We start from the raw sequence: 26,830 nt of genomic DNA, 5'->3' as shown, positions 1-26,830 counted from the left end.
ACTCTCTCTTGGTTTCCATTTGCAAGGATTATCTTTTTTTAGTCTCTTCACTTCCAGCCTGTATGTGTCATTTAAGCTAAAGTGAATCTCTGGTAAACAGCATATTGTTGGAATTTTTTTTAGTCCTTCAGCTACTCTGTGTCTTTTAGTTGGAGAATTTAGTCCTTCTGCATTTAAAATTATTATTAATAGGTAATTATTGTCATTCTGTTAACTGTTTGATGGTTTTTTCAGTCCTTTACCCTTTAGTCCTCTCTTACTGTATTGCTTTTTTTTTTTTTTAACTAGTATGCTTTGATTTTGTTCTCTTTATCTTTTGTGTATCTATTGTTACCTTTTGTGTATCTATCATAGGTTTTTTCTTTGTAGTTATCATGAGGATTACATCAAACATCTTGTAGATTTAATTGTCTATTTTTGCTGATAACAAACCTTCACTTGTGATGTTACAAAAAGATGCATCTAATACTGTTGGTGTTTTCAGTAGAAATGATGCATTATCACCTCTGAGTCTCTAAGTTAAAATCCCAAGGAATGTCTATTCATTTATTTATTAGCTACTGAAAGGATGCCTTTACTGTTCTTGGTATTGGGAACACAGAGGACAGTAAGACATGCAGTTCCTGTCCTCATGGAGTTCAAAGTTTGATGGGGACACAATCATTACATAAACAATTCATAAAATTATAATTAAGAGCTCCAAGACAAGTACTGCAGGCTGGAAGCATATACCATGGATAGAATGATCAATTCTGAAGAAAAGAAAATAGTGCTTTCAGGAAGAGATGTAAGCAAAGACTTCAGAATTAAGAGAGAACACTAGTACATGCAAAATTGAAAAGGAGCTGGGTGACAAGGCAAAAGGTAAAAGGGGACCTGGAAGTGAGTGAGTAAGATCTTGCAAGCCCCTGGAGACCAGTATAAGGAGTCAGGATTTTATTTTAAGCGCAATGAGAGGCCACTAAATGGTTTGAAGCAGGGGAGCAATAAGAAGGGATTTACAATTTAAAAAGAAAATACTTCCTGTATGTGGAAAACAGATTTAAGAAAAGAATGGATGTAGGGAGACCAGTTGGGAGGAAGGCGATGACTATAATCCAGATGGGGATGATGGCAGCACAGGCTGGGATGAAGGCAGTGATAACATAGAGAGATTCAAGGTTGATTTAGGGCTTAAAGACAGACATATGGGGAAAAAGAAAGAGCAAGTGTTAACCCTAAAGACTTTTGCATGACAAATGTGGTGGTTGATGATAGTGCCATTTTACTATTAGGTGAGATAGCAAATTCTCACCTAAGAAAAGCTGTTAGATTGAGCTTTCCCATTCTGAACTTGGGTGATTAATGTTTTAAACTTACTGCAATACTTTTATATTCATCCCTGTCAATTTTTTCCATTTTTTGGCTCATACTTCAAGGCAATGGCACCCCACTCCAGTACTCTTGCCTGGAAAATCCCATGGACAGAGGAGCCTGGTGGGCTGCAGTCCATGGGGTCGTTAAGAGTAGGACACGACTGAGCGACTTCACTTTCACTTTTCACTTTGATGCATTGGAGAAGGAAATGGCAGCCCACTCCAGTGTTCTTGCCTGGAGAATCCCAGGGATGGGAAGCTTGGTGGGCTGCCGTCTATGGGGTCGCACAGAGTCGGACACGACTGAAGTGACTTAGCAGCAGCAGCAGCAGCAGGAGTCTAGAACCTAATGTCTCTCCTCTGTTACTCCTCTCACCATTTTTTATCATCTACAGATTTGGTTAAGTCATACTTTGTAATCATTTACTAAGTTGTTATTAAAAATGTTAAAAAGAGGACAGACTTAAGTATTTAGCCCTTTAGTGTATCACTGATAATCTTTCTCCAGGTTGGCACTGATTAATTAATCAATACAACTGAGGAGTGTAGCTAGGACCATATACAATACTGAATGCTTAGGATGTGCCTAGCACTTAATAGGGAAAAGGCAATGGCACCCCACTCCAGTACTCTTGCCTGGAAAATCCCATGGGCGGAGGAGCCTGGGGTCCTGCAGTCCATGGGGTTGCGAAGAGTTGGACATGACTGAGCGACTTCACTTTCACTTTTCACTTTCATGCATTGGAGAAGGAAATGGCAACCCACTCCAGTGTTCTTGCCTGGAGAATCCCAGGGACAGGGGAGCCTGGTGGGCTGCCGTCTATGGGGCTGCACAGAGTCGGACACAACTGAAGCGACTTAGCAGGAGCAGCACTTAATATCCATTACATAATTTATTCTTCATGATAATTTTTTTCCATTTTCAAATATTCACTGAGCTCTCGTTATGAGTCAGGAACTGAGGTAGGGATTGTTATCAGGGACTACTATCATCATCCCCCTTTTAGAGATAAGGAAACAGGCACAGAGGCAAATTAACTGGTCTTAAGTCACATAGTTCGTCAAGGACAGAGTTATAATATGAACCCCAGCTTGAAGACTCTCCAAAGATATGCTGCTAAAAATTGAGTTTTTATTTTGTAAACTTAAATTTCGTTATTTTATTTTTTTAAAAGTCGTAAGTCCAGATTTAAGGTGTAAGTGAGAATATGCGCGCGCCCCCCCCGCCCCCACACACACAGAGGCCATCAGGAATTTTTCCAGACCAGTTTCTGTTACTCTTTTCAAAGAACTTCTCAGCTTTATCCCTAATACATTTTGTAATTTCTACATGTTTTTCATAGCATCATGCTTTTAGTTAAATTGAGGGCTTTTTCCCCCACTTCTCCCCTCCCGGTTAAAGTTTAGTGTCTTGATAAGATAGATTATTTAACTCTTCTCTCTCTATCCCTTCTTTCATGGTCAACATTATAAATGTTCTTGTTCAAATTCTAATACCTTTATTAGGTTAGAAACCAATTGTCAGTGTTAAATCACAGAGGTCTAAGAAATGAAGACTTTTATAGAGAAGGGATTTGTTGTTTACATTTTAAGAAAAATTGCTTTATTTCATAAATATTTTTTATAAAATGGGATGACTAAATTTCACAATATTCTCTTTGCACTCAAATAACAATAACAAAAAGTTGCCAGGTTGGCAAGTTAAGAAAATAAATGCAAATAAAGTAAACAAGATTCCTCCTATTTCCAATTCCAAAGAAATATTCCAAGAATAACATTCTGGTTAAAACATACAAACAAAAACAGCAAGTACAGAATTAACCCAGAATGCATTTGCTCTTAAAATGCACTTGTGGTTTTTTGCCAGTAATTCAATTTCATTACAGAAGTGCAATACTCTTATGTCCAGGAGGTATATAAAAATTTCTCTGTCAACATCAAAACTCAATAAAAAAAGCTTCAGTTTAGACAGAGCATAGTTGTTTTATAAGGCTTATCAGTGCAAGACAATATACAGTCAAGAAAATGTTACCAAAGATCTAACCTGCTATGACAACTGTCATTTTAAAATTCAGGAACACGAAAGAGTTTTACTGAGTAAAAGTCTCAGCATTCAGTTTCTAACACATTGTGGGTTTATCAGAGGCTGTAATTGAACAACACCAATAGAGCTAAATCTACTTAGAATGACACTATACTTCTTCAAACATCAAAATATATGCTTCCTAAGCACTAACAGACCTAAGAAAGTTCACTTACCTCTAAGTTTCTGGAGGTCCTCCTTCAAATCAGGCCCTGCAAGCATGAAGATACTCTCTGACACAGGATTCTTATCCGTGAGACTTTCATTGCTGGTATTCACAATAGCTGTACAGTTCAGTAATGCCACATCTCCTTTCCTGAGGAAACAATAATTAAGAGCAAGTGTAGGGAAGAGGAGGCAGATGAGAATGTTAGTTTCTGATTCTTTCAAAACATTCTGTCTTCAATGCCTTCACAACATTGGTTTTACTAGTTCACAGACTTAAGCAATAGTAAAAAGTTGTTCCTAATTCAGAAAGGCTAATAAGGCATCTCAGATAGATCCTGAATGAAAAGTGCTACAAATGTGAAACCCATAAAGCTATCATGTCATTCCTTGGCTTCTTCCATATGCCTGTTACATTGCAACACAAGTCTTACAGAGCTGAAAGTAGGTGGTTTTTAGAGTTTAAACATAGCAACATTATTCATAATAGCCAAAAAGTGGAAACAACCCAAGTGTCCATCAACTATTGAACTGATAAACTAAATGTGGTATACCCATGTGATGGAATATTACTTGGCCATAAAAAGGATTAAATTACTGATTCATACTACAACATAGATGAATCTTAAGAACATTATGCTACATCACAATTGATTCCATTTATATTAAATGTCCAGAATAGGCAAATCTAGAGATAAAAAGTAGATTAGTGGTTGACTGGAGCAGAGAGTTGGGGGTGGGTACATTTATTTACTAGCTCACAAAATTGAGCAATAGTAAAAAAGTTGTTCCTGACTCAGAAAGGCTAATTCTTGAATACAAGTGCTAAAACCTCAAAACTCACAAAACCATTATGCCATTCTTTTCCTTCTTTCTTAAGAGATGTGTATAAGACAGGGAGTGACAGCTAATGGGTACAGGACTTTGGGTTGATGAAAACTGTCCATGGTGATGGTTGTACAACTTTGTGAATGTACTGAAAACCACTGACTTGTACAATCTAAATTAGTGAATTGTATAATATATGAATTGGGGGTTCCCAGCTGGCTCAGTGGGTAAAGAATGTACCTGCGATGCAGGAGATGTGAGTTCAATCCCTGGATTGGGAAGATCGCTTGGAGGAGGGCATGACAACCCACTCCAGTATTCTTGCCTGGAAAATCCCATGAACAGAAGAGTCTGGTGGACTAGAGTCCATAGGACTGCAAGGAGTCAGACATGACTGAAGTGACTGAGCATGCATGCATGATATATGAATTCCATCTCAATGAAGGTTTTTTAAAAACAGCTTTTTATAAACAGAAGTGTACTATTACGACCAATACATGCAACAATATAGCTCAATTCTCAAATAATTATTCTGAATGAAAGAAGTCAGACTAAAAAAAAAAGGATGTGATTCCATTTCTAGAAAATGCAAACTAATCTAGAGTGACAAAAAGATGAATGGTTGCTTGGGGATGTAGAAGCAGGGAGGAGCAGGAGAAAGGGATTACCAAGAGATACACAAAAAACTTTTGGGGGTGATAAATATATTCACTATCTTGATTCTGATGACTGGTTCACAGGTGTATGCATGTCAAAATTTACCAAGCTGTACACTTTAAGTGAAGTTTATTGTATATCACTTATGTCTCTATAAAGCTGTAAATGTATATGAAAAGTAATATTTCAATAATGAGAGGTTTTACAAAAAGAGTTTAGAAAAAAACTATGAAAAAAAGAATTTAGAAGAAATTATCAGAGTATTATATCACGATATGATTTAAACAAGGAATTACCAAAGAACCACTTTTCCATTGATATCCTTATTATAAAGAAAAGGTGATCTAATAGTCTCTTCCTGGTATGTTTCAGCTGCAATCTCAGAAGCATTTAACTGATCTTCACAAGAGTTGCCCCAGCTTGGCAGTGTATCCACATCCACAAACTGGGAAGGTGCACCCAAGGGATCCATGGAATGGAAACTTCAGCTTGTCTTTTCCCAAATTTCTCAGCAATTCAATATTCACTGGGGACTTTAGCTTGAGAGAAAAGAAAGAATCATTTTAATAGAGAAGCACAGATACTACTTCACTTTATTAGAGCAAAAAACAAAACTCTACTGTGAAATGCACCAATAGGATATTGTGTGATTACAGTCACTTACATAGTCCCTTAAAAAATCAAATGTACAACAATGAATTACTACAGTTTTTTAAATACAGAAAGAAAGAGAGATTATTTAAACATAAATTATTTTCCAAGAATTAGTCATTTAAATAATCACATGTCCTACCAGTTCTACTTTCCAGAAACACAGGACTATTCACTCAACTTTCTTTGAGTGTCTGCTACTGGCAGGGTGAGGGGAGTGTTAGATGTTGCAAGAGATACAGAGACACATATTATGTACAACTTAGAGAGTTCAGTCTAACGTGGAGACTGAGAAGCAGGGAGGTTACTGAAATCAGGTAGTAAGAAATAACAAAGGTCTCAACTATGTAGAGAAGGAGGAGGAGAGGAAAGCATAGATTTGTGAGGCAACATACGAAGGAAGCCTTAACAGGATCTGATGATTTAGAGAATACAGGGTATGAGACACTGATGAGGTAGGAGGTTGGTTGTAGAGAAATGTAGAAATTAAAAAAGAAGAGTGACAGGAAGACACACAGCGTCAAGTACCACAGAGAGCTCAGGGGAAATTTAACATGAGAAAAGGATATTTCATTTGCCAATAAGTCAAACAGCTGTTTCAGTAAAACGGTACACTCACTCATTCAATAAATCTTTGGAAGCATCTGTTAGGTGTCAAGCATTGTTTTAGTCACTGGGGACATAAGAATAAGATAGAGCAGTCCCTGCTAAGCAGTCCCTTAGAGAGCTCATGCTTCCCTGAAAGGACATGAAAAACAAGCAAGCAAGCAAGCAGGTATCTAACAGAATGGCTGGAGGCAATAAGTATTACGAGGAAAAGGTGATATTTGAGCAGAGAGCTAAATAAAGTGAGAGAGCAAGCCATGTAAAGCTCTAGGGGGGTGTGCCAGACCAAGGCAATAGCAAGTACAAAGGCCAAAAGGGCAGGAGGGAAGGTACTCTGTTCCAGGAAAAGTGTGGAGGCTGGTCTGGGTTAGAGCAGAATGAGCTAGATAGTGAGTAGCAGGTGATGAAACTTGGTGAGCAAGGAGAGGTCAGATGAATCAGTCTATAAGTCATGATAAGAGGTTTAGATCTTGACACAAATAAGGGCAAGCTATTAGAAGATCCCTATAAAGATAATGATTAATATAAATAATATTTGAAAAGATTACTCTAGCTACAGTGAAACTGAGTGGGGGCAAGAGTAAATGCAGAGACCGGGAGAAAACAAGTGGAGTAATCCAGGTGAGACGGTGATGAAGGTGGTAAGGAATGGTTAGAACTGGATGAATTTTCAAGACGGAGTCAACAGGACCTTCTAAATGCACCTGAGGGGTGAGGGAAAAGAACAAAGATTACTCTTAGATATCCTGCTTGAGCAGTCAAATAGATGGTAATGCTATTTACAGAGAAAGAGAAGACTGGAGTAGGTTGCAGGTGCAGTAATAATCAAGGTCTTTTTTTCCTTATGTTTCTGCATGTGTTAGGTTTGAAATGCCCATATATACTCAAGTATTTGTATCAGACATGCAGTTGGTTACCTGAGGCTAGAGCTCAAAGAAGAAATCAGGTTAAATTTGTAAAATTGGAGGTCTCAGCATATAGATGCTATTTAAACCTATGGGAACTGGGCAAGACCACAGAGACAGAGAATGCAAATAAAGAAAAGACCCAAGGACTCAGTCCTAAGGCAGAATTTGGAGGTTGGAAAAGAAGAAAAGTGAAAGAGAGAGAGAGAGAGAGAAAAGGATTGATAAGAATGGAAGAAAGATCTGGAAAAGTGTGGTAACATAAAAGCTAAGTGAAGAAAACAACTTTAGATGGGATGCTCAAGAAGGATCATCCAGGGTTAAATGCTACTGAAAGATGGAGGAATAGGACTAAAAATTAGTGCATTTGGTAAGTGAAAGATTGCTGGTAACACTGTACATACAGGAGAGCAGACAGATGATGAGGGAATGACAGTTGGTGTGTGAACTTCCTGAGGAGTTTTTCTGTATGATCCTAATGTTCGTTAAGAGTTAAGGAAAACAAGCATGCCCCTCTATACCTAATTTCTTGATGTTTCTTGCTCAGAGACATGGGATACTAATTGGGATGAACTACAGATCTGATACAATATTCTAATTCCTGTACCAACACTGTGTGGGAGGAAATGTGTTCCTTTATATAACAATCTCAGAAAAGTCTTGCAGATTACGAAAGTAGTGAAAGTGTTTGTCACTCAGCTGTGTGTGACTCTGCAACCCCATGGACTGTAACCTGCCATAGGGGGTCTCTGTCCATGGGGATTCCCCTGGAGAATACTGGAGTGGGTAGCCACTCCCTTCTCTAGTACATCTTCCTGACTCAGGGACTGACCCCAGGTCTCTCGCATTGCAGGGAGATTCTTTACATTTGAGCCACCAAGGAAGCCCAATTTTGTATCAGAGGATTATTCTCATTTAAGTACTGCTTTGATGTTATTTTGAAATAAAGAAACAAATTCTATCTAGAAGTTGATGTTCAGTCCTGTCCAATCAGCCTTTGAAACTAGAATGTGTGTTTTTGTATGTGTGTGTTCAGTCATGTCCAACTCTTTGCAGCCCCGTGGACTGTAGCCTGCCAGGCTCCTCTGTACATGGAATTTTCCAGGAAGGAATACTGGAGTAGGTTGCCATTTCCTACTCCAGAGGAAACTAGAGGCAACCACAAGTCCTGTTGATCTGTTCACAAGTATTCAGCCTGGAACTGGACAACTGAATACAGTAAATGTGAAGGCTACATTCACCGTCTATGGCTGAACTGCTTTCAGTTCAACGCAAAGACACCCTGTAGAAATTCATACTTTCCCAACATTATCCAGATTTTTGGTGACTGACTCATGCTGAAACTTAACCAAAATATTAAAAAATCCATTAAAAATTTACTTTCATTTTGCAAACTTGAACATCAAATTACAGGACAAAACCACTTACTTTAAAATAACTTTTTTCTCCAATTCTAAGTAATAATCACTCATCAGTTCAGTTCAGTTGCTAAGTCGTGTCCGACTCTGTGTGACCCCATAGACGGCAGCCCACCAGGCTCCCCCGTCCCCAGGATTCTCCAGGCAAGAACACTGGAGTGGGTTGCCATTTCCTTCTCCAATGCATGAAAGGGAAAAGTGAAAGTGAAGTCGCTCAGTCATATCACTCATAGAACACTTGAAAAATACCAAAAAGGGGAGAAAAAACTTTCAAAATCTGATGTAGTTCCTACTTTTTTTCTATGATAGGTACATATAATACAATTTGAATCCAGTTTATTTAGTATTTTAAGGTAAAAATTTCCAGATGAAATTGCACTTTGAGGTAGAAGTAGGCTGGTAAAAGCTTGGGCTCTGGGGCTTCCCTGGTGGCTCAAATGGTAAATAATCTGCCTGCAATGCGGGAGACCTGGGTTTGATCCCTGGCTGGGAAGATCCCTTGGAGAAGGGAATGGCTACCCACTCCAGTATTCTTGTCTAGAGAATTTCATGGATAGAGGAGCCTGGTGGGCTACAGTCCACGGGGTCACAAAGAGTTGGACATGATTGACTAACACTTCAGACTTCTGTTATCAGGCCTGAGTTTGGGTCTAAGACCTACCACCTAATAATTTCATGATCATTGACTCTGAAGCAGAATTTTCTTATTTCTAAAAGAGTCAGAATGACAGTTCTTTTGAGGATTAAATGATTATCATCTGTAAAATTGCACAGCAGACCACCTGGCACAAAGCGAGGCACAATAAATGCTGCGTGTTATAACCTTTTCAGTCAATATGAAAATCACCTGCACCATTGTTGAGATACAGATGCTTTCACATGTAGCAAAGATCAAGACGCTGTCAAAGATTCCCTAACGAGCACCAGATAAACCAGACACAAACTGCTAAACTAAGATACACTCTTATTTGTCTGCCCTTGTAATGATTTGTTAATCCCTAAAACACCTAAATCAACCCAACATCTGTTTTCTCTGATTCTGCTCCTGTGCCACTAGGGAAAGAAAAATCACAAAGTATTCTCTCTGCTGTCAAAACAAATGCATGTTTTCTTGTGTCAGCTGGGCCCTCCATCAACACTGAGAGAAAATTGTTTGAGTCATTCTTGGATGACTATGCTACTCCACACAGCATCTGTGGTAGACAGCCTTCAAGATGTCTTTCAATGATACCTGCTTTCTGATATGAATGCCCCTGTGTAGACCTCTTCCTTATGAATAAGGCTGGCCAATGTACCCAACTGGATATTGCAGAAACGACAGCTTGTGACTTTCAAGGATGGGTCATAAAAGATATTGTGGCTTCCGCCATGCTCATTTGGACTGCCTGTTCTGGGGAAGTACGCTCTCGTGATCTGGGGACACACTCATGCAGCTCATGAAAAGGCCCCTGTGTGGAGAAACTGAGTTCCTGCCAACCACCACCACCAACTGCCAGACACAAGAATGAATCACCTTGCATCCTCCAGCCCCAGCTGACATCTTGACCACAACCTCATGAGAAATGCTGAGCCAGAGCCACACAACTAATCAACTTTTGAATTCCTGACCCATAAAAACTGTGAGGTAATAAATGCTTATTTGCCTATTATGTCCCAGGCATTCATTCATTCAAGCACTATTAAGTGCTGAGTCTCTAGTGGAAAAGACAGCCCCACAAAAATCGCACAAACTTATAATCATAGCAATAAATACATATTGCTACAACAAAGAAGGGGAGGCTCTTTAGGCTGAAGAAGCAGAGAATGTCTCTTCCAGAAAGTGAGAGTTGAGACCAAAAGTAGCAGAAGAGTTCTAGAGACAGCAGAAAGCAGACATCTGGGAGCCCCACAGGTATCAAAGGTACCAAAAAGGTATCAAAAAGTCTAAGACACTAAAACAAAAGAAGGCCACTATGGAAGGTATGAGCCATGAGGTACCAGATCTGTTAGAAATATGCTTTCTAATCTTTACAATAATCCCACAAAGTAGGTATTCAGTTCAGTTGCTCAGTTGTGTCCAACTCTTTGCGACCCCATGAATCACAGCACGCCAGGCCTCCTTATCCATCACCAGCTCCCAGAGTCTACCCAAACCCATGTTCATCGAGTCGGTGATGCCATCCAGCCATCTCATCCTCTGTCGTCCCCTTCTCCTCCTGCCCCCAATCCTTCCCAGCTTTAGGGTCTTTTCCAATAGGTCAACTCTTCGCATGAGGTAGCCAAAGTATTGGAGTTTCAGCTTTAACATCAGTCCTTCCAATGAACACCCAGGACTGATCTCCTTTAGGATGGACTGGTTGGATCTTCTTGCAGTCCAAGGGACTCTCAAGAGTCTTCTCCAACACCACAGTTCAAAAGAACTCTTATTTTACAATGAGGGCCTCAAGAACCAGAGATTCAATTACCAGCTCAAGGTAACAGAACTAGTAAGCAGTACCTTGAGATCCAGATGGAAGACCAGTTAACAATAAAACCCATGCCATTTCCATTACATCATACCACATTGCCTCCCTTCTTTTCCTGATGCTCTGAGAAAAGAGAAGTCATTGTTCAAATTACCTTCTCTACAAATCAAAATGTCTCTATCTTCATTCACTCTTTTCAACTTGCAAGGGATTTTCAGTGTATTTCACACTTTTAAGCTTGCCAAATCACCTTCATTTAAGCCTTTTACTGCACCTGACTAGATCTCCTCTAAGGGAAGGTAATAACATCGAGTTTCCCTTCACAACATCTGATTCTCCTTCCCCTGAGTCTCCTACTCCAATTTTTTTTTTTCTAACCCCATTTCTTCAGAATACCAACAAACTCCACATTTCCCCATTTAACTTTTTAAGAGTAGTCTGTTTCACAGCTCTAAATTCTTTTCCTCCATGTACTTAACCCACTGCAGTTCTGCTTCCATCTTTGTAACAACACTAAACCTGCTTCTTCAAGGTCAACAATAATTCTCCAAATGTCAAGTTCAAGAGCTAATTAAATTTTAGCTGCACCTGCTATTTATTATTCCCTTCTTGAAACTCTATTATCTTCTTTGATAGTACACTTTGGTGGTTCTCCTATATCTCCAACCACATCTTGTCAGTATAATATAAATAAGTAGTAAGAAATATTCAGAGCTCTTACTGTAGGGCAAAGTTTAATGGCATTATATGAAAGTATCATGGTATTTAACAAAGGGTGAATTCTTTTTCAGTTCCGTCTCTAAACAGAAACATATTTTTCTCATTAAAAAGAGATTTAAATCCCCCCTTCCCTCACCACACACACCTTAGCAATAAAGCAAATGAAGCAGCAAAGCCAAGCTAGTCAGGACAAACTGATCCCTGATTCTTCAGGAACAGGGGTTCTTAACATTCTTGGGATCATAGACCCCTTTGAGAAAGATAAACACCCTTTTACCAAACTGTGAGTACATGAGCTCATACAAGCACTGATCTGGAAATAAATCTGAGGGGTTTTCCAGACTCAATTAGTAATCCCACTGATAAAAGAATACAGAGTGCTCAGGTGATGGAAAGAGGAGACAAAGGCTAAAACAATCTACAGCTGTATACAGAATTTCAGAGGGCTTCCCAGCTGGCGCAGTGGTAAAGAATCCATGTGCCAGTGCAGGAGACACAGGTTTGATCCCTGGGTCAGGAAGATCCCCTGGAGTAGGAAATGGCAACCCACTCTAGTATTCTTGCCTGGAAAATTCCATGGACAGAGGAGCCTGGTGGGCTACAGTCTATAGTGTCTCAAAGAGTCAGACATTACTGAGCACACACACACATACAGAATTTTGGAAAGCATTAAAGAAGAGGGGGACTTTCTACTGAAAATCAATTGATCATTTCTGTATTTTAAACAGGTTCATAAGCAAACACAAAACCTTAGTAAAAAGGCTCCTGAAGCAAGACTTTTATGTCCCAGAATCTGAAAGTTTACCTAGAACAAACAGAAGATTCCAGAATCAGACCTACTTCCTTAGCCATACTATCTTAAGGGTTGTCTTCAGTACCTGCCTGCTGCTGCTACTGCTAAGTCGCTTCAGTCGTGTCCGACTCTGTGCGACCCCATAGACGGCAGCCCACAAGGCTTCCCCATCCCTGGGATTCTCCAGGCAAGAACACTGGAGTGGGTTGCCATTTCCTTCTCCAATGCATGAAAGGGAAAAGTGAAAGTGAAGTCGCTCAGTTGTGTCCGACTCTTAGCGACCCCATAGACTGCGGCCCACCAGGCTCCTCCTTGAGATTTTCCAGGCAAGAGTGCTGGAGTGGGGTGCCATTGTACCTGCCTAGACAGGATAAAGAGAACTCACAATGTATCTTTTATAATTCAAATTTGTAATGAGTATAAATAGTTCTTATTACAGTGTAGCTTGTCTTTTTTCTCAAAACCTTGTCATCTTCCAGTTTAAGAAGTCCTCTAAATAGTGCTTTATAAGAGTAACCGGATTGTCTAGAGAGATCAAATTTTTAATGTTCAAGACAGTGCAGAATCAGGCAGAACATCTTAGATCACTGTCTCAAAAAACCCCGATGTTTTGCCTGAATAAGGAGAAAACTATATCATTTAAAAGAGAAAAGAACTCCAAATCTGTCTTCTTGTTCTTCAAAATGCTTACATTGATTAGACAGGCATGTATAAAAGTACAGAGTTGCTGGTCTGTGCTTTTGATCTCCACTAATTACCAGCTCTATTTCACTGTTTTTACATAAATTATAAGTTTACCATTCTTTATGTCTTTGTATTTCAATATTTTAAATTTCAGGATACATTAGATACTTCTGCACAATACCCCTACCCTAACACCAAATCTATTATATTTAAGAATCATTCTATGCAAATAGAATGACTTTTTTAGACAAAAGAACAAATGGAAGCAGTCAAATTATGTCAACAATAAATACAGTATAATTCTAAGCTGTGTCAGTGACCCAGGTCAAATCTAACACCATCATTCAAGACCAGCCAAAGCACAAGCTCCAATGGTGAGTTAGTACTACCAACTTTATATTAAAAGAACTTTACTATGTTTCAATTACAATATTAATACATTGAGCAATTCTGAAACTTTGAAAACTAAGTTTATGCTCTTGAAGTGGTGTATTGGGAATTTATAAGATGCATTATCTTAGCACTCATTCATAGTTGATCTTAAAACAACTTTTATTAAAATTATTTTTTCTATTTGTGGTTGTCCCTCCCCATATTTAATAACATTAATTTTTAAGACAGAAAATCATCACTCATTCAAATACAAAAATGAACATGGTTTAATATTTTAACTCACAAAGGAACCTGCCAGATGGCTGATAAAGGGAGGCCCATAAATCAGGCACATTAATAGATCAAGAATACTGAACCCAAAGTATATGAGGCAAAATCGAACATTTAAGAGACATTTCCATGTCTATAGACAAATTATTTAGTATTTACAACTGTAAAATAGATTTCTTAGAATCAGATAATCCAAAGGGTATCATTGAGACTGAATCTAGACTAGTGAAGCACATTTATTTTTCATATATATAAATACACACATTTTCATGGATGTGATATAATGCACATCACCTTAAGACATATTAACCATACCTCCATCTGTCCTAGGTCGCTTCAGTCGTGTTCGCCTCATTGTGACCCCATGGACTGGAGCCCACCAGGCTTCTCTGACCATGCGGATTCTCCAGGCAAGAACACTGGAGTGGGTTGCCATTTCCTTCTCCAGTGGATCTTCACCACCCAGGGATCCAACCCACTTCTCTTAAGTCTCCTGCACTGGCAGGCGGGTTCTTTACCACTAGTGCCACCTGGGAAGCCCAGGTTCCCATATACGTTCACCTAAAGGCTCCATTCCTCATCAAACTTACTGAAATAATAGTCTATTGCTACAATTACTTCCCTCCTCATTCATCCAACCCACAGTAAGCTTCTTTCAAACACCTACACTTTTACATCTATTTACAGCCTGATCATATCCATTCTTTACTATGGCAATTATCTTGAATACAGCAGACTAGGTGATCATGTCTTAAAAACTCAAGAGACGCCTGAAGAAAATCAGATAATATAGGTAAAAGTCTAATTTCGAGGCTGGCTGAAGCTATCCTGTACAGTAAGTGAAGGACAGTCTTATTTTATATAGCTCTATGTTAACTCTAATTTTCCACAGCTACAAACATCAGAACTCATTCCTGTGCAGAACACTTCTAGGCAGCCCAAGAATAAATCGGACGGAACTACAAGAGAGAAAAGCTAATTCCCACTTGGTAAAAGAGCACCTAAAGCCTCAATTATCAAACAAGGAGGAGTCAGCGCTGGTCACTTCCCCCTCCTGCGGCCAGGGAGCGGAAACCGAAAGCCAGACCAATGTCACTCCAGGGACTGCGGGGATCCAGACAACTCAGCATCCTGGGCTCGGTGCCTACTCAGCCCTGATTCGAGCCGTTTTCGATTCGTGGAACGCCCAGTCCACACGGGCGACCACACAGACTCGACTCTGGGGCTACAGCCAGCAGGGCACCCGGCCGCCCAGTTTCATCTGCACCCCAGGGTGCGCGTCTCCCCGAGGGCAACAGCAGCACAGTTCCTCGTGCCCGACTCTGCCTACCCTTTATCTTCTGGTGGGTAACTTGTCCCTGACAGCGCCTCGGGCGAGAGGAACCCGAGCAACAGCAGCAAAAGAAGCACCAGGCTCTTTTTTGCTGAGAACGGACAGAACCAGCCTTCTCCCGCTCCCACAGCCGGGGCCAAGTCCCGCGCGCCTCCCGCCGCCCGCAGCGACCCCGGCCCGCTCCGCCCCGCCTTTCCTCCCGGCCTCCGTCCCGCCTCTCACAGCATTCCGGTGGTTCCATCCGGGCGGCAGGCGTGACGGGCTAAGTTCCTCGTGGACAGTGGCCGAGCTGCATCGCCGGACAGCCCTTGCCAGGCGTTAGGCAGGTAAGACGAGCCAAAGTCCCAAGAGGCTGGAATGACCAGCTGCGGGAGCCGTGAGCTGCGAAACACCGCCTTCCGCTCCCAGCTGGTGCTCACGAATCGGAGCCCGGCTTTTACGTCATTTCCCCCAGAAGGCAAAGGGAACGTTGGGCGGAAGAGGGTCCGTGAGCGGACCCGGAAGGGGTGCGTTCGGTGGGCGGGTTTAATCTGCTCCGAGCCGCGTGGAGGCCCAGGTAGGTACCGTAGGTGCGCTGCGGTCGAACGCCTCTGCTCGGCTCCTTGGATTTGTCTGATCCCGGCAGAGGCCTTCGTGGTCCTAGCAGCAGACGAAGCAGGGGGATTTGGGGCCGGTCTTGAGGGTGGAGGAGCACCTGAATTTCTATGAGTGCCCCACCGCCGTCCTGGGAGGGCGCGGACGAACGCCCGAGGTTCATCGGTGAGATGTGGAGCGAGTTGACCGGCACCTGCAGGACTCGCTTAAAGATGCTCTGGCAGCGTGGTGGGTGTCCGGAACCCCACCTCAGCCTCTCCTGTCTGAAGACTTGGTTTTTAGACGTCTGACAGGTCTGTTACCGCGGTCCAGCCTTGCAGCGCATCATAGAAGCATGTTTTAGGGTACTATGGGTTAGGAAGCAGAGAGAAAGGAGCATAGAGAAAGGTTAAGTTGTGAACTTTTCCCCAAAAGAGTAGAAATATATGCGTGTGAGACACAAGTGACCAGTACTAAGTTGTATGAAAGATCGTGGAAGTATTGATACAATACAAAGACTTTAGCCTCGAAGGAAGTGGGTCTCAGAGGAAAACACTTAGGTAGACGGGAGAATGCAGGTTATTCTAAGTACAGTGTGAAGGAAGGCAGGGTAACAGGACAAGGAGGGACACCAACTAGCCTGACAGACAAGGTTATGCGAGATGTAAAGAGGAATAGGTAGGATGAATTCTTGGGAATTGTGGTTTGGCCCTTAAAGGGCTTCGGGGTAGAACATCATGTTTGGAAAGATTAGTCAGGTAGTATTAATGACTTTTAAAAAGGAAAGAATGAAAAGCATGGAGGTGGGAGTGCTACATAGAAAATTAGTGCAGGAACCCAGTGATAAAGAGCTGAAACAGAAAGAAGTGGAAAGAGGGAAAGGATCCTACTTTAGAGAAACAAGTTTCTGAAGAGAGAGGACAGAGGCAAAGAGAAGTAGTTTAGTGGTTAAAAGAAGAAATTTGTTGGAATTTGGATTCTAACCTGGCTTTGGCATTTAAAATGAACCGAATGATGTTGGGCTAGCTACTTCGCATCTCTCTGGCTAGATTCCTTGTCAGTAAAATGGGGTAAGAATAGTACTGTGCAAGGTAATTGTGAAGGACTTTTAAAAGTGCTTGACATGTATTAGGGCTTCGCTGATAGCCTTTACTCAGTTGGTAAAGAATCTGCCTGCAATGCAGGAGACCCTGGTTTGATTCCTGGGTTGGGAAAATCCCCTGGAGAAGGGATAGGCTACCCACTCTGGTTTTCTCCGGCTTCTCTTGTGGCTCTGCTGGTAAAGAATCCGCCTGCAATGAGGGAGACCTGGGTTCGATCCCTGGTTTGGGAAGGTCCCCTGGAGACGGGAAAGTCAACCCACTCCAGTATTCTGGCGGAGAATTCCATGGACTGTATCATCCATGGGGGTCACAAAAAGTCAGACACAACTAAGTGACTTTCACTTTACATGTATTAATCCACTTAAATAACTCAACTACTATATGTAATTATCTGCATGTTTACTCAGTTATATACATTTTATGTATTAGTTACCAGATAGTAAGCACTCTTAAAGTATTGGTTGCTTAAATAATATTATTAATGAGCCACAGGTTACTACAAAGTTTTGCACCTAAATGGCTTGGAGAGTTGAGTGTCGCAGAGTCAGAAAAGAAATTAATAGGGTTCAGGAAGCAAGTTAGGTTTGTTTTTATACATACTAAATGTGACACTGGAAGGTATTTGGATGGAGATGTCTGATAAGTTCTCAGAGCTCTGTAGTTAATATTTGTCTGTGGGCAGAACTGGAAATAGAGATGCCGGAGTCTCTGGGCCTAGGCATGCTATATGAAGTCTCCAGGGAAAATACTGTGGTGGCTGGCCAGAGACTACTAAGAAACAATTACAGTTAAGGGGCTGGGGCCAGGAGAATAAGACGAATTGGGAAAGAATTGATCAAATGGCCTAGGTTAAGAGCATTATTGCCATGTTAATATTATCTTTCCTTCATTTTTAACTGCCTTTATGTTGGTTCCTAGAAGAAAAATGAAGCCAGTGGGTGGTCATTAAAATATCATTGAAGAGGAATATTAGCAAAAACATTGAATATTTCCCTGTTAAAGTAGACTAAAACAAGAGGTTGTACTCTGAAAGAGACACCCTGTAGCATTAAACCAAACTGAACCACCACCACCAACAAAAAAACAGCTCCGAAAAACTGTTTAGTATTGTGGGTTTCAGTTGCACAGGTGTTTCAGGGACTACTTTTCACATTTCCAAACAGTAGACAAGCTTGTTATCTCCTTTCCCTGTTGTCTGTTTCCTCCATAATCAAGTGTTTCCAGTGAATTTGATTTAGTGCAGTTGTTACCACACCAAACTTTGATCGCTCACCCGTGAGCACTCAAGCTAGTCTCCTGACCTGGGGTTGTGGTGAGGGAGAGTGCAACATTTATATTGCGAGCCCAAACAAGGAGAATGTGTGGTGGGGTGGGAGGCCAGGGGAGGTGATCTGTGTGTGCGCGCGCACGCACACACACATACATACATACACATACACACACACACACACACACACACATACACACACACAATTGGCTTTCAGGGAAAGGTTTTTAAAGACAAAATGAGGGAGAGGAGGTGGGATGTGTAATCAGCTGGTGGACATGGTAATTGGGAGTCAACACCATCAACCTGGTCCAGCCAGTTTGGGGTGTAAGTGCTGGTGGTCAGCATGCAGTTAACTTCTTCCTCCTGGTGGGGATATCAATATCTGAAAAATAGCTCAAGGATATGACTCAGTATCATCTGTATAGCCCTTGAGAGGAAACTAAAGGCCCGTGATTTTGTTTAATGGCTAAATTATTAATACTTTGTCTTGATTAATTTCTTTGTTTTTGCATTTTCTCACTTTTGATTAAATTTGCTCTTTGGAACTCAGGGAACTTTAGGAGACTAAAGTTTTTCTATAAACAGTAGGCAGATGGAGGGGAGTGTTGTCTGACTTGACAATTTCAGTCTTCTCTGGTGGCTCAGTCCATAAAGAATCCACATGCGTTGCGGGAGACCTGGGTTTGATCGTTGGGTTGGGAAGATCCCCTGAAGGAGGGCATGGCAATCCACTTCAGTATTCTTGCCTGGAGAATCCCCATGGACAGAGAAGCCTGGCAGGCTACAGTCCGTGGGGTTGCAAAGAGTCGGACATGACAGAGCAGCTAGCACGCAGCACACACGTAGTGTCCTACTCAGTCACACAGGAACAATGAAATCTGTCAAAAATAGTGTGCAATTTGTATTATTTTTTTGTTCCAAGGGAAGGTGGCTGCCCTGATTTGGAAATCAAGGATCAACCTACACATGTTATATAGTACTTCTAAAAATGAGGAACTGCAGCAGCGTCACCTGGGAACTTGTTAGACTTGAAAAATCTTGGGCTCCACCCCAGACCTACTGAATCAGAAATAGACACTAGGGAGGTGAGGGAGGTGGTTCCTACTATCTGTTTTCATAACCACTTGGGTGATTTAGATACATTCTGGAGTTTGAGAGCTGCTGCGCTCAAAGATAAGTGACACAAGATGAGGCATTTTTGTTTTGCTCAAAACCATATTGCTAGCATCTAGATTAGTGCCTGTCTAATTATTAGTAGGTTCACAATAAATGCTCATTAATAAATATTTTCAGTCTGGGACTGTCAATCTCAGTTTAAAATCTTTGGTAGTTGAACTAGGGGTCAGAAGCAAATTGTTCAGGTGCATCGAAGCCTTAACACCTGTCAGATATTTGTGAGGTGGGCATGCAGTGTGACCAGTTTGAAACTTGAGGAATGAGAGATGACATGTTGAGTCACCCCGTGAATAAAAAATGAAGCCGTTCAGGTATTTTATGTCAGTGGTATATTCAGAGTAAATGAAGGTTTAGCAGCCACGGGGTCAAAGACTTTGAAGCACATGATGAATAGCTGGTGTTCACCAACTCAGCAGAACCGAGGTGCCTGAAGTACTGAGTCTTCTTTGTTTGTAGGTGCAGCTGCCTCACTTGCGGTATCAGATGTTAAAACATGGGGCTCACCAAGCAGTACCTGCGCTATGTTGCCAGTGCAGTCTTTGGCCTTATTGGCAGCCAAAAAGGTAACATTGTCTTCGTGACACTTCGTGGTGAAAAAGGACGCTATGTGGCAGTACCAGCCTGTGAACATGTTTTCATCTGGGACTTACGGAAAGGAGAGAAGGTAAGCCAGCAGTCATCCAGGTTCATACTATTTATGGGTATTTGAGGGTGGAGGCAGAAGTGGGAGAGGTCTGTCTTATTCACAGATTTTTTTCTTTACTGTGTGTGCCTCTAGAAATTGTTTTTTTAAATCTTTGGATCTGGATAGCCAAGTATTGTATTGTGAAATAGAACACGATAGAAAAGATTCTTTTGTGTTTTCACACAGTGGAAAAGATTCTATTGTGTTCTTCTACACTAAACTCTGAAAAGCATAACCAAATAGGAGCTTATCTTTTAGGTATTTCTTTGTAGTGATGTTTACAGGTAATTATTTGTAATCATTATTCCCAGCATTGTTTTCCATTTTTATTCATTGTTTTTCCTCTGCCAGTTCTCCACTTTTCAACTTATACTTGCCCTCAGAACTAATTGTGGAGTTGTTATAGTTGTTTTAGTCGCTAAGTCGTGTCTGACTCTTTTGCAACTCCATAGACTGTAGCTTGCCAGGTTCCTCTGTCCATGGGATTTTCCAGGGAAGAATACTGGAATGGGTTGCCACTTCCTTCTCTAGGGGATCGTCCCAACCCAGGGATTGAACTTGCATCTCCTTCATTGCAGGCAGATTCTTTACCCCTGAGCCATCAGGGAAGCTCAGTTACAGAATATTAGGCATTTAAAAGGAATATGTTGACTGAATCTTATGCAGATGAGGCCAAAGGGTTGTTAAACTAGCCTTTGATATTTTGTATAACTCTGAATTCCTAAGCCTACCACTTCTGCCAAACCAAATACAGGCATTTTGATCTTGTCCACTCTCTTTGTGACTCCCAAGAGGTTAATACTTATTGTCCCTCAAAGTCCCTTGGGGATAAACCACTGTAGCACTCTAGTGCCATGCACATTGGTTTCTGAGATGGGGCTCAGTTAAAGCAAGGATGTGTTCATAAGCCTTTCTGGAAAGTCATTTGGTGTTGACATAGAACAAGGACTTAGGAATTTATTCCTTTGCCTGGGAAATTTTGGCGTGTATAAGGAAAGTTATGACCAACCTAGATAGCATATTCAAAAGCAGAGACATTACTTTGCCAACAAAGGTTCGTCTAGTCAAGGCTATGGTTTTTCCTGTGGTCATGTATGGATGTGAGAGTTGGACTGTGAAGAAGGCTGAGCGCCGAAGAATTGATGCTTTTGAACTGTGGTGTTGGAGAAGACTCTTGAGAGTCCCTTGGACTGCAAGGAGATCCAACCAGTCCATTCTGAAGGAGATCAGCCCTGGGATTTCTTTGGAGGGAATGATGCTAAAGCTGAAACTCCAGTACTTTGGCCACCTCATGCGAAGAGTTGACTCATTGGAAAAGACTCTGATGCTGGGAGGGATTGGGGGCAGGAGGAGAAGGGGATGACAGAGGATGAGATGGCTGGATGGCATCACTGACTTGATGGACGTGAGTCTGAGTGAACTCCGGGAGTTGGTGATGGACAGGGAGGCCTGGTGTGCCGCGATTCATGGGGTCGCAAAGAGTCGGACACAACTGAGTGACTGATCTGATCTGCTCTGATCGATACTAATGTAAAGCTTTGGAGAAATAGTGTAGTATAGCTGTACCTTTTCTTGAATGTTTCATTACCCAGTGCAAATAGTAGTTTCTATATTAAAGAACTTGAGACAGAATGCAGAGTTCCATTATTATTCAGAAGAGCGATTTGGAATTATTGATGCTTTTAATTTTACTGTGCCTGACGGTCCCACACTTTTTCCTTGATGACATGCTTAACTCCTCTACATTATTTTCAATTTTTATTATTTCAGATCCTCATCCTTCAGGGGCTTAAACATGAAGTCACTTGCTTGTGCCCCTCCCCAGATGGGCTGCACTTAGCTGTTGGTTATGAGGATGGATCTATCCGAATCTTCAGTCTCCTGAGTGGAGAAGGAAATGTGACCTTCAATGGACATAAAGCAGCCATCACATCCTTGAAGTATGATCAGCTAGGAGGCAGGCTGGCTTCTGGATCCAAGGTGAGACCTTGAATTAGGTGTCTTGACTTTGATCTGGCAAAGGAGCATAAGACTGAACAAGCTGAAGCAGGTTGTTCACAAAAATTGTTGGCTGAAACAGTGGGCACTCTGTGTACAAAATAGTATCAGTGGTAGTATAGAGTGAGAAGGATGGATTTGAATTGGGTGGTCCGTTTTGTTTCCGGTCAGATTCTCTGAGTAAAGCCTGTAAAATATGGGAACAGGATGAGGCTGTCCATAATTACCACGTGACATTGTTGTACATTTGCCTACCCAAAACAGTACACAAGTGGGTGGAGGAAGCATTGGAAAGGCAGAGGATGCTTCTTGGCCATTCATTTGGTAAAATATCTCACTTTCCTATACCTCAGTCATCAGTTAGAAAATAGAATGTAAATGATTCCATTTACAATTGTGTGTTAAATAATGGACTCAAAAATATTGTGAAACTTTACTGAAGAATGTTACAAAGACTTGAATGAGTAGAGACACAAGCCATGTTCTTGAATGGCAAGACGAAGTGTTGAGATGATACTCCTATGTTCTAATTAGTTTATATAGATAAAACGGATTAAATATACCAAAGATTTTTTTTTTTTTAACATGACCAAATCATTTAAAAGCACATGTGTAAAAACAAATGAATATAAACAGCAGAGTTTTGGGAAAAATTAATAAAAGGGTTTCTGACTCTTTTTCAGGGCTGGATTTTTTTTTAAGAGGTTTCAGGTATTAGAATGCGTTATGAAGTCACAATTTATAATATGTTATATCAAGCTGGCATTAATACAAAATAGTCAGATTATTGCAACCAAATGGGAATACAAGAAACATATCCACTTGATATACCTAGTTAGTGTGTGTGTGTATATATATGTATATATATTTCCTAATTACTTTAAAGGTGACATTTTTGAGTAGAACAATGATGGATTACTTCTCAAGTAATACTTAAACAATTGGCTCACCATGTGGGGGTGAATTTTAAGTTAAAACTTTACCTCATGCCATGTACCAAAAAAATTCTCAAAGACTTAAATCATGGTGTTTTAAGTAAACTAGAAGATACATAAATAAATATCTGATATCAAGGTGATAAAATATCTGATATCAATCTGATAAAGACTTCAAGCCTATGGGTAAGGAAATAAATTAGAAAGGAAATTTTGAATGCTTAATATTTGAATATTTACAATGTATTTTAAAACATTAAAACAATATAAGAAAGTTGTTAAGAGTAAATCCTAAGAGTTTTCATCACATCAAGAAATTTTTTCTCTTTTTAATGGATCTAAATGAGAAGATGGGTGTTAGCTGAACCTATTATGTTAATAATTTCATAATACATGTAAACTAAACCATCATGCTGTATGCCTTAAACTTATACAGTCATATATGTCAATCATTTTTAAGTAAAACTGGAAAAAATAAAGGACAATGAAAAAGGGAAAGTATTTAATAGTTCTAGAATAAAAGGCAAATATTAATATCATGTCTTAATAACAACAAGTAAATAAGACCCAAAGGAAGATGAAAGACATGACTTGACAGTTCGCAGGAGGTACAGAAAGGCCAGTAATCACCATAGAGGATGTGCAGAATTTCTCATTGGTATTCAGAAATGCAAATCAGATACTGAGGTAGCCTTTCAACTTGTGAAATTGGCAGTGGTTTTTGAGCAACTGATAATACCCAGTGCTGAAGGGATGAGAAAACTGGTCTTGTCACACACAGCTCCTGTGGACCTTTAGACTGGTGCAACCTTTCTGGAGATCACCCTGAATTTCAGATTAAATTCCATTAAAATTATTATTCTATTTAAAGGTATTAAAATAGAAAAAATACCTTTTAACCCAAGAATGTCCCTTTTTAGTCTTTATTCTGATCAGAGATATATAAAAGATTGATGTACAAGAATGGTCGTTTCCACATATTTATAATAGCAGAAATTGGTAACTACCTAAACAGCTGAAATAGAAAAAAATTTAAAATAATGATATATCCTTAAGGTTGGTTACCACGTGAGTGTTAAAAATGAGAAGAGTCTGTAATGACGTGGAAATAGAGAAATATATTAAAGGAGAAAAAGAAGGTTCTAAAATGATAGTAATAGCATGATCTCAGTTAACAGCATGTATGTACACATAAAGACTGGAGCAGTGTACACAAAATATCTATGTTGATCACGTCTGGGTGGTGAAATCAGCTGGTGTTTGTTTCTTCTCTATTGTTCTGTGTGCTTTCCAAGTTTTCTATAAGAACTACATATCAACTTTCTAATAAGAATATTACACCCTGTTTTTTGTCAAGTTAGGCCTTATGTGATAAAGTTCTTCTATATGATTTGATTCCTTTAGGACACGGATATTATCGTATGGGATGTGATCAATGAAAGTGGCCTCTACCGTCTAAAGGGACACAAGGACGCCATCACACAAGCATTGTTTCTACGAGAAAAGAACCTGCTGGTTACAAGGTAAAGTAGTGGAAACAGTTTCGTGTCCAGTTCTTTTTCTAGGTGAATTGACAGTGAGGCTTTCACAGAAGGAATTTGCTTGATTCCTTACTCGTTTCTTCACGCTACACTCAAGCTTATTTGCTAGTTGCCTCTTCTCTCTGCTTTCCTCTGCCCCTGCCTCCCCTCCCCAACAGTATCATGGGTGCTATGCAGAGTTCTTTATAGCATTCTTTAATTCCCTTTTCTGATTTGTCATTATTTCCCCCTGATAACTCTTTGACAGATGCATGAACTGTCTACTTTCTGGATCCCTAGAAAGTCAGGAAAACCGAATATGGAACAGCGGGCAGATGTGACTACTAAATGTTTGTTTTAGCCTGCCTCTTTAAAAGAGACTTATTTACTCCATCCTTAGGGCTCCTGAACGTCTAATAGGTTGGACCATTTGTATTGGTTAAAAGTGATATGTCAGATACCAGCAATTTCATATAGTTCAGCCTAAATGTAATAGTTACTATTCCTAAGGAATGGCTACCCAGGAAAGTTTGAAATCCAAAATGTTGCCAGGCAGTACTTAGAAGGACCACAGTAATTAGTAAGAACCACAGAAGAACCAGAAGCGGTGTAGAGGAGCAGCACAAAATGCTGTCCAAATGGTGGATTTGTCCCTGTGGGGTAGGATACAGGGGTGGTAGTGTGTCTTGTTCAGATAACACGAGGCAGTGACTCTACAGTTCCTAGAATATACATACACCTGAGAGCTTAGGGGATGTAAGGAAAAGGAAATGACACCGGGAGGTAGGATTGTATAGGAAAGGTTTTGTAAATTGGGTTTTAGGATATTTCCAGTTTTAATCCTGGTACCAGCATTATGGTAGATTTCTACTGGTGAAGAAGCAGAGAACAGGCATTTGAGGCAGGAAGAGTAGAGCCTGTTGGCAGAGAGATTAAGAGCCAGTGAATGGGAGGTTTGGGGAATAGTGCCGAAGAGCTTGATTTTTATTTCATAGAGAATCTTGAGTTGGTGCAAAGTTAGGAAATTGAGATTATCTGCCAGTGGTGTATTGGATGTGATGAGGTAACAGATTCGAATAGACAGAGACCACATAAGTTATTAAAATATAAAATAATTCAGGCAATAGGACTTAGATTCAGGTTTGTGTACAGAAATGGATTGGAAGGAATCAAGGCTTAGAGACTTCCCAGAGGAGGCATTTTCAGGACCTGGAGACTAGCTGAACATTGGAAGACAAGGGAGCAAGAGAGGCTATGCTCTTTCTAGTTAGACAGATGAAGGAATGTTGATGCTGTGGCTGTGGAAATGGTGTGTAACAGCCCAAGTTTTATGTTCTGTAGCACTCTGAATTCAAGGTTATTTTTGGAACATTTTATTTTCTACCTGAGAATAGCCATATAGAGAATTAGGATTCTTTTTTTCTTTCCCCCCAGCAGAAATGGATTTATTTAGGATCAGCAGAGAATTGCCATTTCATTTCCACTCAGCAAGGGAAAAAGAGCTTTCTCCTTTTATAGAGGGGAAAGGAGGTTGGGTGGCTATAATCAGCAAAGAGTCCATGGCTTTTCATTGACTCAGTTCTTGCCAGGATAAAAGAGGAGTGTTTTGAGACTTAGGATTCTTTTTTCAAAAGAAAGGTAAATATTAACATTAGACATCATTGCTGTGTATTATGTCTTTTTAAGGCAACAAATGAGTCCTTGATCTTCATGTTCATTTGATTCTTCCTAATAAGATTTTTTTTCCTATTTCTTCTTTTAGTGGGAAAGATACCATGGTGAAATGGTGGGACCTTGATACCCAGCACTGTTTTAAAACAATGGTTGGCCACCGAACTGAGGTACGTGTAGGGTTATGGGGCCAGGGCAAGAACGGCAAGGCAGAAAGGAAGAGAGCATTTCTTTACTGCTAACAATAATTGGTATATCCTGTCCTGAGAGAAGTTGGGATGGTGGACAAAGTGCCAACCATCAGAGCAGATAGAGCTGCTCTGCTGCTGCTACTGCTGCTCTGGCATTTAGTAAATATTGGTCTTACATTAGTTTTTAACCCATGAATGTGGGTTTCATCACTTTAAATTATAAGCGTCCACCTTTATGATTGTAGGGAAGTATAGTGATACTGCATGTATAGTGCCTGGCCTGGTGACATGTAAATAGCACATTATAGCCATTATAATAGTTACCTGAACATAGATGTGTTCCATAGAGATCAGGGAGTATTTTACATCTTTGCATCCTCTGTGCTTTGTTCATATTAGGCAG

At 40.5% G+C, this 26,830-nt stretch overlaps 2 protein-coding genes across 4 annotated transcripts in view; one reads left to right on the top strand and one right to left on the bottom strand.

The window, feature by feature from the left end:
• The window catches only part of GDAP2 (ganglioside induced differentiation associated protein 2), a 69,094-nt gene extending 53,476 nt beyond the window's left edge, over positions 1-15,618 (bottom strand). The window contains exons 1-3 of the mRNA XM_061409725.1: positions 15,528-15,618; positions 5,385-5,627; positions 3,615-3,754 (exon numbers count right to left, since the gene is read on the bottom strand). Coding sequence (XP_061265709.1) covers positions 3,615-3,754; positions 5,385-5,560 — 316 coding nt within the window. The 5' untranslated portion in view covers positions 5,561-5,627; positions 15,528-15,618. The remainder of the gene's footprint in view (positions 1-3,614; positions 3,755-5,384; positions 5,628-15,527) is intronic.
• The window catches only part of WDR3 (WD repeat domain 3), a 38,840-nt gene continuing 27,553 nt past the window's right edge, over positions 15,544-26,830 (top strand). The window contains exons 1-6 of one of the 3 annotated variants that reach the window (XM_061409711.1): positions 15,799-15,861; positions 19,174-19,336; positions 19,884-20,091; positions 21,883-22,092; positions 24,450-24,568; positions 26,328-26,406. In XM_061409711.1, the coding sequence (XP_061265695.1) occupies positions 19,921-20,091; positions 21,883-22,092; positions 24,450-24,568; positions 26,328-26,406 (579 nt within the window). In that variant the 5' untranslated portion in view covers positions 15,799-15,861; positions 19,174-19,336; positions 19,884-19,920. Of the gene's footprint in view, positions 15,632-15,775; positions 15,862-19,173; positions 19,337-19,883; positions 20,092-21,882; positions 22,093-24,449; positions 24,569-26,327; positions 26,407-26,830 lie in introns of those variants that run through there. The other 2 variants (XM_061409704.1, XM_061409697.1) reach the window with 2 other exon arrangements.

Source organism: Bos javanicus, chromosome 3, assembly GCF_032452875.1.
Source record: "Bos javanicus breed banteng chromosome 3, ARS-OSU_banteng_1.0, whole genome shotgun sequence".
Classification (NCBI taxonomy): Eukaryota; Metazoa; Chordata; class Mammalia; order Artiodactyla; family Bovidae; genus Bos; species Bos javanicus.
This window is presented reverse-complemented; position numbering and strand designations above follow the sequence as displayed.